This window comes from Scyliorhinus canicula, chromosome 5 (assembly GCF_902713615.1).
Source record: "Scyliorhinus canicula chromosome 5, sScyCan1.1, whole genome shotgun sequence".
NCBI lineage: Eukaryota > Metazoa > Chordata > Chondrichthyes > Carcharhiniformes > Scyliorhinidae > Scyliorhinus > Scyliorhinus canicula.
This window is the reverse complement of record NC_052150.1, coordinates 226679352-226696763: the sequence shown is the minus strand read 5'-3', so window position 1 is coordinate 226696763 and position 17412 is coordinate 226679352. Positions and strand designations below refer to the sequence as shown.

General features: G+C 51.1%; 2 protein-coding genes across 2 annotated transcripts in view; both read right to left on the bottom strand.

The window, feature by feature from the left end:
• Positions 1-4260: 4260 nt before the first annotated feature.
• Positions 4261-16838, bottom strand: LOC119965711 (basic proline-rich protein-like). The gene is made up of 3 exons (XM_038796472.1): positions 16832-16838; positions 14378-16277; positions 4261-4408 (listed from the first exon to the last, which is right to left on the bottom strand). The coding sequence occupies exons 1-3, from the start codon at positions 16836-16838 to the stop codon at positions 4261-4263; spliced, it is 2055 nt and encodes a 684-aa protein (XP_038652400.1).
• Positions 16669-17412, bottom strand: part of LOC119965710 (riboflavin transporter 2-like) — a 39716-nt gene continuing 38972 nt past the window's right edge. The window contains exon 6 of the mRNA XM_038796471.1: positions 16669-17144. Coding sequence (XP_038652399.1) covers positions 16932-17144 — 213 coding nt within the window. The 3' untranslated portion in view covers positions 16669-16931. The remainder of the gene's footprint in view (positions 17145-17412) is intronic.

Sequence of the window (17412 nt, the reverse complement as noted above, 5' to 3'; positions counted from 1 at the left end):
GTCTGGCAGCATCTGTGGAGAGCGAAACAGAGTTAATGTTTCGCGTCTGTACCACTCTTCTTCAATCGTACGGACTGGAAAGCGTTGGCCAGGATTCTCTGGCAGTTCACTGGCAGCGGGATTACAAAGAATAAAGAAAAGTTCAGCACAGGAACAGGCCCTTCGGCCCTCCAAGCCAGTACCGACCATGCTGCCCGACTAAACTAAAATCTTCTACACTTCCTGGATCCGTATCCCTCTATTCCGATCCTATTCATGTATTTATCAAGATGCCTCTTAAATGTCACTATCGTCCCTGCTTCCACCACCTCCTCCGGCAGTGGGTTCCAGGCATCCACTCCCCTCTGTGTAAAAAAACTTGCCTTGTCCATCTACTCTCAACCTTGCACCTTAAACCTATCCCCCCTAGTAATTGACCCCTCTACCCTGGGGAAAAGCCTCTGATGATCCACTCTGTCTATGCACCTCATAATTTTGTAGACCTCGATCAGGTCGCCCCTCAACCTCCGTCGTTCCAGTGAGAACAAACCGAGTTTATTCAACCGCTCCTCATAGCTAATACCCTCCAGACCAGGCAACATCCTGGTAAATCTCTTCTGCACCCTCTCTAAATCCTCCACATGCTTCTGGTACTGTGGCGACCAGAATTGAACATTATACTCCAAGTGTGGCCTAACTAAGGCTCTACACAGCTGCAACATGACTTGCCAATTCTTATACTCAATGCCCCGGCTCATGAAGGCAAGCATGCCGTATGCCTTCTTGACTACCTTCTCTGAAGTGTTGGCTAATGTAGGCTTGAGAGATAAACAGACACTTCCAACACTGATGAAGGTTCAACTCAATTTTATTAACTACTTCTAGCTAACTAACACACGATGACTGTGGGTCTAAATGATGCTAACTTAAACTAGAGACCTAAGCCTTGTCCGAACCAGTTGATTCTCTCAGCATGTGTTGTGAGTCTGTGCTGGGCTGGATGAGTTCCTGTTACACTCAGAGGCAGCACCCAGAATGAGCAGGAACCGTGGTGCCCTCTGCCTTTATAGTGTGTGTATTCTAACTAGTGATTGGCTGCGGTGTTTGTACATGTTGATTGGTCCCTGTGTGTGTCCATCAGTGTGTGTTTGCACCATGATATACTGGTGTATATTATGACATTCTCTATCTATGTTGCCCCTTTCAGTGACCTTTGGACCTGTAGATTCTCCGGAAGTTGGTCTCAGCCCTTTTGAGGTGCAACCTGTCCCTTTCAAATTGGTGTTTTCTGTCCAAGAACAGGTCCGAATGTCACAATAACCTGAAGCCCCTTCCAACTCCAACTTATATTCATATCGCGCATTTAAAGTAATGAGCTGCCCTGAGCTGCTTTGCAGGAGCACTTTAAATCTATATTTCACCCCAAGTTGTTGTGTTATGCTGCTTCGGATAACACAGGCTGCTACTTGATGCAGTCTTAACTAAAGGATGCTCCAGACTCTGAAATGAGTTCACCGTGTTTATTGAACTATTAGCACAGTTCTCAAATGAGTTCGACTCTCTGCTAATCTAACTGTAGTAACTCGGTCTAACTATGCCAGCTTGCTCTAAGCCACGTGCTGGGGTGTGATGCTGCTGATCAACCCTGTCTAACTCTCTAGATGTCTGTCTGTGGAAAGAGGCTGGGTGTGAGTGCCTCATCCCTTTTATAGTGTTTACGTCATGCCCCCTTGTGGTGATGCCATCTCTGAGTGTCCTGACTGCCCATTGGTTGTGTCCTATTCTGAGTGTTCATTGGTTGCATGTTTGCATATCATGACGCAAGTCACATAAGATATCAGCCAGTTGTCCAACGTTTTGGTCAAGAAAATAGGTTTTTAAGGAGGGCCTTAAAGATAAAATTAAAGATAGCGAGTCCGATAGATTTAGGAAGGGAATTTGAGAAGCTATGGGGATCCACAGCTTTAGGCCTGGCCACCAACAGTGGGACGATTAAAATCTGGGAGGTCAAAATTAGATGAGCATGGATGTCTGAGGGTCGTGAGGCTCGAAGAGAGGGATACGAAGGGACTATGTCATGGAGCGATTTGAGAACAAGGATGGGAAGTTTTATATCAGGTGTTACATGATGGGGAGCCAGTGTAGATCAGCACACACCCGAGTGACGAGGTGAAAAGGACTTTGTGCTCAAGCAGCAGAGCTTTGAATGATCTCCAGTTCAAGGGTGCAAAATGCGAGGGACCTGCCTGGAGTTCTTTGGAAATAGTCACGGTCTTGAGGTAACAAAATCATGGATGAGGATTCACTGCGAGATGAGTTGAGGCAGGGGTGAAGCCAGATGATGTGAAAATGGACAGTCTGCGATCCGCAGATACGTGGTCACCTCAGCTGGGCTGAAACACGTCAGAAGTGTGAACGGTGTGGTTTGGTTTCGGACAATTGCCAGGAAGAGAGCTGGCATCAGTAGTTACGGAATGAGGTTTGGAGTGTGGATCAAGACAATGGCTCCAGTCTTCCAATATTTAATTAATGCAACGAAATGTCCCCAAGGCATTCAGAGGAGTGTCATCGAGCAAAATTTGACACTTAGCCACATAAGATGATATTGCGGCAGATAGCCAATTCTTTGGTCAAAGAGATAGATGTAAGGAATGTTTGAAAGCAGGAGAGAGAGGGAAAGAGGCAGAGAGCTTTAGGCAAGGAACGCTAGAGTTTAAGACTGAGGCAAATGAAGACATGGCCACCAACAATGGAGCAATTAAAATCGGGGATGCTCAGGAAGACAGAGAAAGATGAGCAGATATCATAGAGGAGTTTGAAAACAAGGATGGGAATTTTAACATTGAGATGTTGCTTAACTGGGAACCAACAGATGCACCATAGAAAGCATCCTATCGGGCTGCATCACAACCTGGTATGGCAACTGCTCGGCCCAGGACCGCAAGAAACTTCAGAGAATCGTGAACACCGCCCAGTCCATCACACGAACCTGCCTCCCATCCATTGATTCCATCTACACCTCCCGCTGCCGGGGGAGAGCGGGCAGCGTAATCAAAGACCCCTCCCACCCGGCTTACTCACTCTTCCAACTTCTTCCATCGGGCAGGAGATACAAAAGTCTGAGAACACGCACTAACAGATTCAAAAACAGCTTCTTCCCCACTGTTACCAGACTCATAAACGACCCTCTTATGGACTGGTCTGATCTCTTCACACATTTTCTCTCCTGAGTAGTACTACACTCCGTATGCTTCCCTAATGTCTGTGTCTATGTAGTTCATCGAATTTCATAGAATTTACAGTGCAGAAGGAGGCCATTCGGCCCATCGAGTCTGCACTGGCTCTTGGAAAGAGCATCCTACCAAAGCCTACACCTCCACCTTGTCCCCATTAGCCAGTAACCCCACCCAACACTAAGGGCAATTTGGACACTAGGGACAATTTAGCATGGCCAATCCACCTAACCCGCACATCTTTGGACTGTGGGAGGAAACCGGAGCACCCGGAAGAAACCCACGCACACACGGGGAGAACGTGCAGACTCCACACAGACAGTGACCCAAGCCGGAATCGAACCTGGGACCCTGGAGCTGTGAAGCAAATGTGCTAACCACAATGCTACCGTGCTAGTTACATTGGGCGGGATTTTCCCGTACCCGGCGGGGCGGGGGGGTCCTGGCAGGCGTGAACCACTCCGGCGTCGGCCTGCCCCAAAGGTGCAGAACCCTCCGCACCTTCAGGGGCTAGGCCGGCGCTGGAGTGGTTTGCACACCCCCCCCCCCCCCCCCCCGGCCGGCGTGGAAGGCCTTTGGCGCCGTGCCAGCCGGGGCCGAAGGGACTCAGCCGGCCAGCACGGGTCCACGCATGCGCGGGAGCGTCTGTGGCTGCTGACATCATCCCCGCGCACGCGCAGGGGGGGTTTACCTACGCGTCGGTCATCGCGGAGGCTGACACGGCCGGCGTGTAGGAAAAGAGTGCCGACACGGCACAGGCCCGCCCGCGGATCGGTGGGCCTCGATCGCGGGCCAGACCACCGTGGGGGCACCCCTCGGGGCCAGATCGCCCTGTGCCCCCCAGAGGACCCTGGAGCCCGGCCACGCTGCCAGGTCCCGCCGGTAAGGGACCTAGTCCAATTTACGCCGGCGGGACCTGCATAGAACTGGCGGGACTTCAGCCCATCACAGGTCGAATAATACTTTTCACTGTACCTCGGTACACGTGACAATAAACAAATCCAAATTCAAGGCTCGTTGAAGGAAAAGATGTGACAGAAGTAACTGATCAGGTGGTCGTAATCTTAGATGCAAAGGAGTCCACCAGTTCCTTGCACTTATTACTGGAGATGATGGTGGTGGAAATGGAGAGGTGTTTCAGATGGTTTACGGTAAAGAAACTAAGCTGAGGGATTTCTTTGCATTCCAGGATAAACCTGTGATAATGAGGAGTTTCAGCAAATGGGTGATAATCCTTTATCTGGTCTCTCCAGGGCAGGTGGTGCCATATCTTCAAGCGATTTCAGGGAGTGCAGGGTCAAATCAGAGGGGAAAAGTAGGGTAAACCAGAGTAATCCAGGCAGTCTGTGTTCATTTCCCAGCATCCAGTGTCGTAAGTGTCAGCTGTGGGGAGCCCTTCTCTGTGATGACAAAAATAATCGATGAGGGAAGGGCTGTGGATGTTGTCTACATGGACTTTCATAAAGCATTTGATATGGTCCCTCCTGGCAGGCTGGTGCAAAAGATTAAATCACATGGGGTCAGGGGTGAACTAGCTGGATGGATCCAGAACTGGCTTGGCCATAGAAGGCAGAGGGGAGCAGTGGAAGGATGTTTTTCCGAATGGAGGTCTGTAATTCATGGTGTTCCGCAGGGATCAGTTCTGGGACCTCTGCTCTTTGTAATACATATAAATGATTTGGAGGAAAACGTAGCGGGTCTGATTAGCAAGTTTGCGGATGATTCTAAGATTGCAGGAGTTGTGGATAGTGATGAAGATTGTTAGAGAATACAGCAGGATATAGATAGGCTGCAAAATTGGGGCAGAGAAATGGCAGATGGAATTTAACCCGGAAAAATGCGAGGTGATGCATTGTGAAATGAAATGAAAAAATGAAAATGAAAATCGCTTATTGTCACGAGTAGGCTTCAATGAAGTTACTGTGAAAAGCCCCTAGTGGTAGATTCAATTCAGTTGGGAGCTAGAAAATAAATGGCAGAACCATCAAGGGCATAGAGACACAGAGATCTGGGCGTGCAGGTCCTTAAAAGTGGCAGCAGAGGTGGAAATGGTGGTGAAGAAAGCATATGTCATGCTTGCCTTCATCGGATGGGGCATCGAGTATAAAAGGTCAAAAATTATGTTGCAGTTATATAAAATGTTGGTTCGGCCACATTTGGAATACTGTGTCCAATTCTGGTCACCGCACTACAAGAAGGACGTGGGGGCTTTGGAGAAAGTACAGAAAAGGTTTACCGGGGTGTTGCCTGGTATGGAGGGTATTAGCAATGAGGAGAGATTGAATAAACTGGGATTGTTCTCCTGAGAGAGATGGAGGCTGAGGGGCGGCCTGATAGAAGTTTATAAAATTATTAGGGGTATAGATAGGGTGAACAGTTGGAGGCTTTTTCCCAGGGCGGAAATGACAATTACAAGGGGGCACAAGTTCCAGGTGAGGGGGGAAAGGTTCAGTGGAGATGTGCGGGGGAAGTTTTACACAGAGGGTGGTGATGGCCTGGAATGCACTGCCAAGTGAGATACATTAGCGAACTTTAAGACTTAACTGGATAGGCACATGAACATAAGAACATAAGAACTAGGAGCAGGATTAGGCCATCTGGCCCCTCGAGCCTGCTCCGCCATTCAATTAGATCATGGCTGATCTTTTGTGGACTCAGCTCCACTTCCCGGCCCGAACACCATAACCCTTAATCCCTTTATTCTTCAAAAAACTATCTATCTTTACCTTAAAAACATTTAATGAAGGAGTCTCAACTGCTTCACTGGGCAAGGAATTCCATAGATTCACAACCCTTTGGGTGAAGAAGTTCCTCCTAAATTCAGTCCTAAATCTACTTCCCCTTATTTTGAGGCTATGTCCCCTACTTCTGCTTTCACCCGCCAGTGGAAACAACCTGCCCGCATCTATCCTATCTATTCCCTTCATAATTTTAATGTTTCTATAAGATCCCCCCTCATCCTTCTAAATTCCAATGAGTACAGTCCCAGTCGACTCAACCTCTCCTCATACTCCAACCTCTTCAGCTCTGGGATTAACCTAGTGAATCTCCTCTGCACACCCTCCAGTGCCAGTACGTCCTTTCTCAAGTAAGGAGACCAAAACTGAACACAATACTCCAGGTGTGGCCTCACTCACCTTATACAATTGCAACATAACCTCCCTAGTCTTAAACTCCATCCCTCTAGCAATGAAGGACACAATTCCATTTGCCTTCTCAATCACCTGTTGCACCTTGTAAACCAACCTTCTGTGACTCATGCACTAGCACACCCAGGTCTCTCTGCACAGCAGCATGCTTTAATATTTTATCGTTTAAATAATAATCCCGTTTGCTGTTATTCCTACCAAAATGGATAGCCTCACATTTGTCAACATTGTATTCCATCTGCCAGACCCTAGCCCATTCACTTAACCTATCCAAATCCCTCTGCAGACTTCCAGTATCCTCTGCACTTTTCGCTTTACCACTCATCTTAGTGTCATCTGCAAACTTGGACACATTGCCCTTGGTCCCCAACTCCAAATCATCTATGCAAATTGTGAACAATTGTGGGCCCAACACGGATCCCTGAGGGACACCACTAGCTACTGATTGCCAACTAGAGAAACACCCATTAACCCCCACTCTTTGCTTTCTATTAATTAACCAATCCTCTATCCATGCTACTACTTTACCCTTAATGCCATGTATCTTTATCTTATGGAGCAACCTTTTGTGTGGCACCTTGTCAAAGGCTTTCTGGAAATCCAGATATACCACATCCATTGGCTCCCCGTTATCTACCGCACTGGTAATGTCCTCAAAAAATTCCACTAAATTAGTTAGGGACGACCTGCCCTTTATGAATCCATGCTGCATCTGCCCAATGGGACCATTTCTATCCAGATGCCTCGCTATTTCTTCCTTGATGATAGATTCCAGCATCTTCCCTACTACCGAAGTTAAGCTCACTGGCCTATAATTTCCTGCTCTCTGCCTACCTCCTTTTTTAAACAGTGGTGTCACGTTTGCTCATTTCCAATCCACCGGGACCACCCCAGAGTCTAGTGAATTTTGGTAAATCATCACTAGTGCATCTGCAATTTCCCTAGCCATCTCTTTTAGCACTCTGGGATGCATTCCATCAGGGCCAGGAGACTTGTCTACCTTTAGCCCCATTAGCTTGCCCATCACTACCTCCTTAGTGATAACAATCCTCTCAAGGTCCTCACCTGTCATAGCCTCATTTCTATCAGTCACTAGCATGTTATTTGTGTCTTCCACTGTGAAGACCGACCCAAAAAACCTGTTCAGTTCCTCAGCCCTTTCTTCATTTCCCATTATTAAATCTCCCTTCTCATCCTCTAAAGGACCAATATTTACCTTAGCCACTCTTTTTTGTTTTATATATTTGTAAAACCTTTTACTGTCTGTTTTTATATTCTCAGCAAGTTTACTCTCATAATCTATCTTACTCTTCTTTATAGCTTTTTTAGTAGCTTTCTGTTGCCCCCTAAAGATTTCCCAGTCCTCTAGTCTCCCAGCAATCTTTGCCACTTTGTGTGCTTTTTGCTTCAATTTGATACTCTCCCTTATTTCCTTAGATATCCACGGTCGATTTTCCCTCTTTCTACCGTCCTTCCTTTTTGTTGGTAACAGACGGGGTATAGAAGGATACAGGCGATTGGTCAAGATAGGACACGTGATCGGCACAGGCTTGGAGGGCCGAAGGGCCTGTTGCTGTGCTGTATTGTTTGTTCTTTGATGTGGGTTCAAGTAAACTCCAGACAGCACAGACGGAGAGCTGCAATGTCCGAGGTGCCTCATTTCAGATGAAATATTGAACCAAATTGGTAAGAGTCAACCCACCTGACCTGATGGACAGAAAATAATCCACAGGACAATACCAAAGAAAAGCAGAGGGTTTTCTGACCAATATTTATCCTTCAGCCAGCTTCACTAAAACAGAAAATCTGGTCATTTCCTTATTGTTGATTCAGGAAGCTGGCTGCCTCGTCTTCTACGAGTCAATAGTGAAAACACTTCAAATCATAGAATCAGAGTCCCTACAGTGTAGAAGGGGGCCATTCGGCCCATCAAGTCTGTACCTATCTACTCTGCCTTGTACCTGTATCCCCGTATGCTCACCTGCACATTTTGGACACGAAGGGGCAATTTATCATGGCCAATCCACCTAACCTGCACATCATTGGACACAAAGGGGCAATTTATCACGGCCAATCCACCTAACCTGCACATCATTGGACACGAAGGGGCAATTTATCATGGCCAATCCAGCTAACCTGCACATCATTGAACTCGAAGGGACTATTTATCATGGCCAATCCACCTAACCTGCATATCATTGAACTCGAAGGGACTATTTATCATGGCCAATCCACCTAACCTGCACATCATTGGACAAGAAGAGGCAATTTATCATGGCCAATCCACCTAACCTGCACATCATTGGACAAGAAGGGGCAATTTATCATGGCCATTCCATCTAACCTGCACATCATTGGACACGAATGGGAATTAATCATGGCCAATCCACCTAACCTGCACATCATTGGACAAGAAGGGGCAATTTATCATGGACAATCCACCTAACCTGCACATCATTGGACAAGAAGGGGCAATTTATCATGGTTATTCCACCTAACCTGCACATCATTGGACACGAATGGGAATTAATCATGGCCAATCCACCTAACCTGCACATCATTGGACACGAATGGGAATTAATCATGGCCAATCCACCTAACCTGCCTATCATTGGACACGAAGGGGCAATTTATCACGGCCAATCCACCTAACCTGCACATATTTGGACTGTATTAATTAAATGTATTTAACTGTATTTAATTGGCTGGATTGTGTGCTCTGATACATCCTGAGATACGAAAGGTGCTGCGGAAATGCTTCAGACATGCAAATCTTTCTTCTTTTGCTTGCTTGCATATGTGCATGTACACAAACATGTCCAAATAGGACTGTTCCATTTGGCCCCTCGAGCCTGCTCTGCCATTCAATAAGATCATGGTTGATTTGTTTTCAATGAGTTCCACTTTCTAATCTACCCCAGAGAACCTTTGATTCCCTTACCCAATGAGAATCTATCTATCTTCGCCTTAGAAATATTCAGTGACCCCACTTCTGAGGCAAAGAGTTGAATTCCAAAGTCAATCCCTTGGGAGAAATAAGTCTGCCCTATAGGGCGTACCTTAATTTTAGCAGAGTGCCCCTTAGTTCTGGACTCAGCCACGTGAGGGAATATCATTTCTGTGTCTACTTTACCAACACAGTTTGGGATCTTGTACAGCAGTATATGCTCAGAGATAAATGTTCATCGTTTATCATCAATGACTTCTCTCTTTTTTTTCATCTCCTGTGGCAGATCGAGAGGTAGAATGGTAGATTATTGGTGCGCGTGGTTGCACCATGTTGGAATAGGGTGGCCTTGGCTGTACAGTGCAGAAGGAGGTGTTGCTCGTTCTGGGTGAGTGTGCTTAACACTCAATTGGCTGTTTTATTCCTTAGCTCTAGAGTCGCCAGGTATCCTTATGATACCGCCACGAGGTTCAAGTTCAAGTTCAGATCAATGACTCAATACACCAGTTAGTAAGTTTAAACAAGACACGTTTATTATTACAGTTATTTACTACTCATGCATATAATACTAAGACTAAACTATTCCTACCACTACTTCTTAGAGAGCTGCTGCAAAGGTGTTCTGCTGGGAGGGGCCGGCTAAGAGATCAAATTCGTCTTGGGACCTTACTTTTATAGGTCCCAGGGGCTTTGCGCCCTTTTGGGCGGACCCCTAACTCACTGGCAATCGATTGGGTCGCATCCCAATCGTTTGATACGAATCCCCCAATACTGAGGTTGTTCCTCGATCGCGGGCGGTTCTTTCTAACTTGTTTGTGTCCTTTTGTTTCAGTCTCCGTTGGCGCCGATAAGTCTCACCTGCTATGGAATGTTTCGATTGCAGCTAATTGTTGTGTCCATTGTGCCCGGGAATCACCGGGAATCGCTCAATTCATATGCAAACTTGTTAGTTTCTATGCTGTCTGGTTTCTTCACAGACAGAATCCACAGAGAGATTCTGCAGCCTGCTTGTCTTTCTGACATTGTCCAATTTTCCCTGCATGCGTTTCAATTCTCCATTTTATGTCGGGAAGTGGCCAGCTTCGGTGGCTACAGAGGTAATTCGGCCCATCGAACAAGCACCGACACTCTGAAAGAGCACCCGACCTAGGCCCACTCCCCTGACCTATCTCTGTAACCCCATAGCAGCACCACACCTGCACATCCCTGGACACAAAGGGAAAATTTAGCATGGCCAAGCCACCTAACTTGCGCATCTTTGGACTGTGGAAGGAAACCGGAGCACCCGGAGGAAACCCACACAGACACGGGGAGAACGTGCAAACTCGACACAGTCACCCAAGGCCGGAATTGAACCCGGGTTGCATCTAAACTGGAGGGGCACCAATATACTGGCTGGGAAATTTGCTAGAGTAACACGGGAGGATTTAAACTAGTATGGCAGGGGTGTGCGAACCAGAATGTGAGCTTAGAAGGTGTAATAACTGAAGTGGAAATAGAGAACAAAAATAAGAGACCATCACCCTCAGGCAGAGCAAAAAAGGTGACAAGTGTGGGAAGGAAGCTGGCCAATGCAGGATTGAGGGTGTTGCACCTAAATGCGTACAGTATATGGAACAAGGTCAATGAGCTTGTTGCGCACATTGAAATTGGCCGGTACGATGTTGTGGGTATTAGAGAGACGTGGCTGCAAGGAGATCAGGGCTGGGATCTAAATATCCAAGGATATGTGTCCTATTGAAAGGACAGGCAGATGGGCAAAGGGGGCGGGGTTGCATTGTTAGTAAGGAATGAAGTTAAATCGATAGCAAGGAGCGATATAGACTCAGAACGCATAGAATCTCTGTGGGTAGAGTTGAGGAATCTCAAAGGTAAAAAGACCCTAATGGGAGTTATGTACAGGCCCCCCTAGCAGTAGTCAGGATGTGAGGCAGAAAATAAATCAGGAGATAGAAAAGGCATGCAAAAAAGGCAATATTACAATAATCATGGGGGACTTCAATATGCAGGTCGACTGGGAAAATCAGGTTGGTAGTGGATCCCAAGAAAAGGAATTTGTGGAATGTCTAAGATTTTTTTTGGAGCAACTTGTGACAAAGCCTACTAGGGAACAGGCAATTCTGGATTTAGTGATGTGTAATGAGGCAGACTTGATTAGGGAACTTAAGGTGAAGGAACCCTTAGGGAGGAGTGACCACAACATGGTAAAATTTACCCTGCAGTTTGAGAGGGAGAAGCTGGAGTCAGATGTAACGGTATTGCAATTAAATAAGGGTAACTATAAAGACATGAGGGAGGAGCTGGCCAGAGTTGATTGGAAAAGGAGCCTAGCAGGGAAGACAGTGGAACAGCAATGGCAGGGGTTTTTGGGGGTTATTATGGAGGCACAACAGAAATTCATCCCAAGGAGGAGGAAACATGCTAAGGGAGGACAAGGCATCCATGGCTGACGAGGGATGTCAAGGACAGCACAAAAGCTAAAGAAAAAACAGATATAGTGGTGAGGATTAGAGGATTGGAAAGCCTTTAAAAGCGAGCAGAGGACAACTAAAAAGGCAATAAGGGGGGAGAAGATGAAGTACGAGTGCTAGCTGGCTAGTAATATAAAGGAAGATAGGAAGAGATTCTTTCAATATATAAAAGGTAAGAGAGAGACAAAAATAGACATTGGACCACCAGAAAATATGTCAAGAGGAGTAATAATAGGAAACAAAGAAATGGCAGAGGAACTGAATAGTTATTTTGCATCAGTCTTCACAGTGGAAGACAACAGTGGGATGCCAGAGCTCCAGGAGAATCTGGGGCAGAGATAGCTGAGGAGATTGTGGAGGCATTGGTGGTGATCTTTCAGGAATCACTGGAAGGCAGGAAGGGTCTCAGAGGACTGGAAAGTGGCTAATGTAACACCGCTGTTTAAGAAGGGAGGGAGGTAGAAGACAGGAAATTATAGGCCGGTTAGCCTGACTTCGGACATTGGTAAGATTTTAGAGTCTGTTATTAAAGATGAGATCATGGAGTACTTGGAAGTGCATGATAAAATAGGACTGAGTCAGCACAGCTTCGTCAAGAGTTCTTTGAGGAAGTAACAAGGAGGTGAGACAAAGGGGAGCCAGTGGACGTGATTTATTTAGATTTCCAGAAGGCCTTTGACAAGGTGCCGCATGGGAGACTGTTAAATAAGTTAAGAGCCCGTGGACTTTGTAGTCTTTCTTCACGTTTCTCTTAAGGTTAACGTGCAGGTCCAGTCGGCAGTTAGGAAGGCAAATGCAATGTTAGCATTCATGTCGAGAGGGCTAGAATACAAGAACAGGGATGAACTTCTTAGGTTACATACTTCTGAGGCTGTATCAGGCTCTGGACAGACCCCATTTGGAGTATTGTGAGCAGTTTTGGGCCCCGTATCTAAGGAAGGATGTGCTGGCCTTAGAAAGGGTCCAGAGGAGGATCACAAGAATCATCCCTGGAATGAAGAACTTGTCGTATGAGGAACAGTTGAAGACTCTGGGTCTGTACTCGTTGGAGTTTAGAAGGATGAGGGGGGACCTTATTGAAACTTGCAGGATACTGTGAGGCCTGGATAGAGTGGACGTGGAGAGGATGTTTCCACTTGTAGGAGAAACTAGAACCAGAGGACACAGACAAAAGGGACAATCCTTTAAAACAGAGATGTGGAGGAATTTCTTCAGCCAGAGGGTGGTGAATCTGTGGAACTCTTTGCCGCAGAAGGCTGTGGAGGCCAAATCACTGAGTGTCTTTAAGACAGAGATAGATAGGTTCTTGATCAATAAGGGGATCAGGCATTATGGGGAGAAGGCAGGAGAATGGGGGTGAGAAAATATCAGGCATGATTGAATGGCGGAGCAGACTCGATGGACCGAGTGGCCTAATTCTGCTCCAATATCTTATGGTCTTATGGGTCCCCGCCACTGTGAGGCAGCAGTGCTAACCACTGTGCTGTAGTCTTTTTCTGTCACCTTCACACATTTGTCTTTGGCCTTTCAAGGGGCTGTTTAGCTAAGGGGCTGTTTAGCTCACAGGGCTAATTGCTGGCTTTGAAAGCAAACCAAAGCAGGCCAGCAGCACGGTTCGATTCCCGTAACAGCCTCCCGAACAGGTGCCAGAATGTGGCGACTAGGGGCTTTTCACAGTAACTTCATTGAAGCCTACTTGTGACAATAAGCGATTTTCTTTTTCATTCAAAAGACTGGATTCTATGGGGTTCAGTGGAGAGGAGTAAAACATTTTGTACCACCACAGAAGGGGAAGTGTTTTATAAATCAAACACAAGACATCAATTCAAATGGCACAGTAAACATTCCAAATACATAGAGTGTTATTTACTCTCCACAGATACTTTATTGTATCGTATTTTTATATGCCAGCCAGTTTGAAATAAAATCTGTCAAGTATTTAATTAAAATGTTCAGACGCCGCTAACAACTGGATCTGAGAGAATGAGTCATGAACTAGTTTGTAGTATATATATATTTTTTTCTCTAATTAAGGGGCAATTTAGCATGGCCAATCCACCGACCCTGCACATCTTTGGGTTGTAGGGGCGAAACCCACGCAGACACGGGGAGAATGTGCAAACTCCACACGGACAGTGACCCAGAGCTGGGATCGAACCCGGGACCTCGGAGCCGTGAGGCAGCAGTGCTAACCACTGTGCTGCCCCTTTGTAGTATTAATAAATGGCAGGGGAAAGATAAAGGCACCATGATAGAAGGGAAGAATTCAGAATCCAAGGCAAAGGTGCAGTTTACCTAAATTTAGTCTCAGATTTTAAAATTGTGCAGCTCGGTAATATGAGCTGAATATTTTCCAAGTTTCGTCTTGATTGAAAGGTGCAGTCCCACCAAGATCCTTCTGCTGGTTCCCTCACTCCCCGGCCGTGCAGTTGGCCATTTCCTTCACTTCCCTCCAATAGGGCGGGATTCTCCCATCCCGCGGCAGAGTGTTCACGCCGTCGCAAACGGCGTCGCGTTTTACGACGGTGTGAACGGGCCGCTCCCAGGACTAATTCTGGTCCCGACAGGGGGAGAGCAGGGCGCTGGAGCTGTTCACACCGCTCCAGCAGCCAATCCCGACGCAACATGGAGCAGGGCTCCAGGGGCCGGTCTGGGGGCCTGGTCTGGGGGCCCGGTCTGGGGGCCCGGTCTGGGGGCCCGGTCTGGGGGCCCGGTCTGGGGGCCCGGTCTGGGGGCCCGGCCTCGGGGCCCGGTCTGGGGGCCGGTCTGGGGGCCCGGTCTGGGGGCCCGGTCTGGGGGCCCGGTCTGGGGGCCCGGTCTGGGGGCCCGGTCTCAGGGCCCGGTCTGGGGGGCCCGGTCTGGGGGCCCGGTCTGGGGGCCCGGTCTGGGGGCCCGGTCTGGGGGCCCGGCCTCGGGGCCCGGTCTGGGGCCCGGCCTCGGGGCCCGGTCTGGGGGCCCGGTCTGGGGGCCCGGTCTGGGGGCCCGGTCTCGGGGCCCGGTCTGGGGGCCCGGTCTGGGGGCCCGGTCTGGGGGGCCAGTCTGGGGGCCCGGTCTGGGGGGCCCGGTGGGCCCGGTCTGGGGGCCCGGTCTCGGGGCCCGGTCTGGGGGTCCGGTCTGGGGGCCCGGTCTGGGGGCCCGGCCTCGGGGCCCGGTCTGGGGGCCCGGTCTGGGGGCCCGGTCTGGGGGCCCGGTCTGGGGGCCCGGTCTGGGGGCCCGGTCTGGGGGCCCGGTCTGGGGGCCGGTCTGGGGGGCCCGGTCTGGGGGCCCGGCCTCGGGGCCTGGTCTCGGGGCCCGGTCTGGGGGCTCGGTCTGGGGGCCCGGTCTGGGGGCCCGGTCTGGGGGCCCGGTCTGGGGGGCCCGGTCTGGGGGCCCGGTCTGGGGGCCCGGTCTGGGGGCCCGGTCTGGGGGCCCGGTCTGGGGGCCCGGTCTGGGGGCCCGGTCTGGGGGCCCGGTCTGGGGGCCCGGTCTGGGGGCCCGGTCTGGGGGCCCGGTCTGGGGGCCCGGTCTGGGGGCCGGTCTGGGGGCCCGGTCTGGGGGCCCGGTCTGGGGGGCCCGGTCTGGGGGGCCCGGTCTGGGGGCCCGGTCTGGGGGCCCGGTCTCAGGGCCCGGTCTGGGGGGCCCGGTCTGGGGGCCCGGTCTGGGGGCCCGGTCTGGGGGCCCGGCCTCGGGGCCCGGTCTGGGGCCCGGCCTCGGGGCCCGGTCTGGGGGCCCGGTCTGGGGGCCCGGTCTGGGGGCCCGGTCTCGGGGCCCGGTCTGGGGGTCCGGTCTGGGGGCCCGGTCTGGGGGCCCGGCCTCGGGGCCCGGTCTGGGGGCCCGGTCTGGGGGCCCGGTCTGGGGGCCCGGTCTGGGGGCCCGGTCTGGGGGCCGGTCTGGGGGGCCCGGTCTGGGGGCCCGGCCTCGGGGCCTGGTCTCGGGGCCCGGTCTGGGGGCTCGGTCTGGGGGCCCGGTCTGGGGGCCCGGTCTGGGGGCCCGGTCTGGGGGGCCCGGTCTGGGGGCCCGGTCTGGGGGCCCGGTCTGGGGGCCCGGTCTGGGGGCCCGGCCTCGGGGCCCGGCCTCGGGGCCCGGTCTGGGGGCCCGGTCTGGGGGCCCGGTCTGGGGGCCCGGTCTGGGGGCCCGGTCTGGGGGCCCGGTCTGGGGGCCCGGTCTGGGGGCCGGTCTGGGGGGCCCGGTCTGGTGGCCCGGTCTCGGGGCCCGGTCTGGGGGTCCGGTCTGGGGGCCCGGTCTGGGGGCCCGGTCTGGGGGCCCGGTCTGGGGGGCCCGGTCTGGGGGGCCCGGTCTGGGGGCCCGGTCTGGGGGCCCGGTCTGGGGGCCCGGTCTGGGGGCCCGGGCTGGGGGCCCGGGCTGGGGGGCCCGGGCTGGGGGGCCCGGTCTGGGGGCCCGGCCTCGGGGCCTGGTCTCGGGGCCCGGTCTGGGGGCCCGGTCTGGGGGCCCGGACTCAGGGCCCGGTCTGGGGGCCCGGTCTGGGGATCGGTCTGGGGGCCCGGTCTCAGGGCCCGGTCTGGGGGCCCGGTCTCAGGGCCCGGTCTGGGGGCCCGGTCTGGGGGCCCGGTCTGGGGGCCTGGTCTCGGGGCCTGGTCTCGGGGATTCTCCGGCCCTGCCCAGGGCTGAGAGAATCCCGCCCACAATGCGTTTGGAGCATTTTACGAATTGAACAACACAAATTGAGTTTTTGCAGTATTTTCTTTTTTATTTCAGATCTCCATCCTCCGCAGTATTTTACTTTTACTATAACAAATTGGAACCTTTTCTAGAAACTAAGAACCCTAAGGACACTTTGGTTACCATCCTTTGCAGAGTCTCCAGACATGAAGGGAGGAAATTGCCCCCCCCCCCCCATCCCCGGCCACCCCCCATCCCCGCCCCCCCCATCCCCCGGCCACCCCCCCATCCCCGCCACAATGCACCCCTGAAATTATGGATCAACACGGGAAGAAATCCCTCCACCCCAGGGAAATTCTTCTGCTCCCCAGGGACTTGCAAGTACAGTCTGAAGGAAGAAGGCCAGACACAGTTACTTGAGACAGGAGCTTCGGCAGACATCTGCACTATTACCTCCCATGACACTAGCAATGGTTTGTAGGGTTTTTCTAATCTGCAGGCTATCGCTATCCCTGTGCTTTATTCTACCCTCCTTCTGCCTACGGGTTGCCCGTCACAGGGAGCACTTCGTGTTGCATGGGTCACTAGAGTGGAACAGGCCGTAGATGCTGACCAGGGGAAACATGGTGAGAGCACCCAACATGGAGCCCAGCTGCACCACCGCTCCACACCAGACGAGGGCACTGTGACCTTCATCGCGCAGAATGATACCGATCATCACTTTCACATATGATAGTGTGCCAACAAAGAGGATCCACGACAGGACCTGACAGAGGGAGAGAAAGTAACATGAGTTAGACCTTCCGCATGGTTTGGTGTTAGTTAAGACCATAAGACCATAAGACATAGGAGCAGAATTAGGCCACTCGGCCCATCATGTCTGTTCCACCATTCAATCATCGCTGATATTTTCTCATCCTCATTCTCCTGCTTTCTCCCCATAACCTCTGATCCCCTTATTAATCAAGAACCTATCTATCTCTATCTTAAAGACACTCAGTGATTTGGCCTCCACAGCCTTCTGCGGCAAAGAG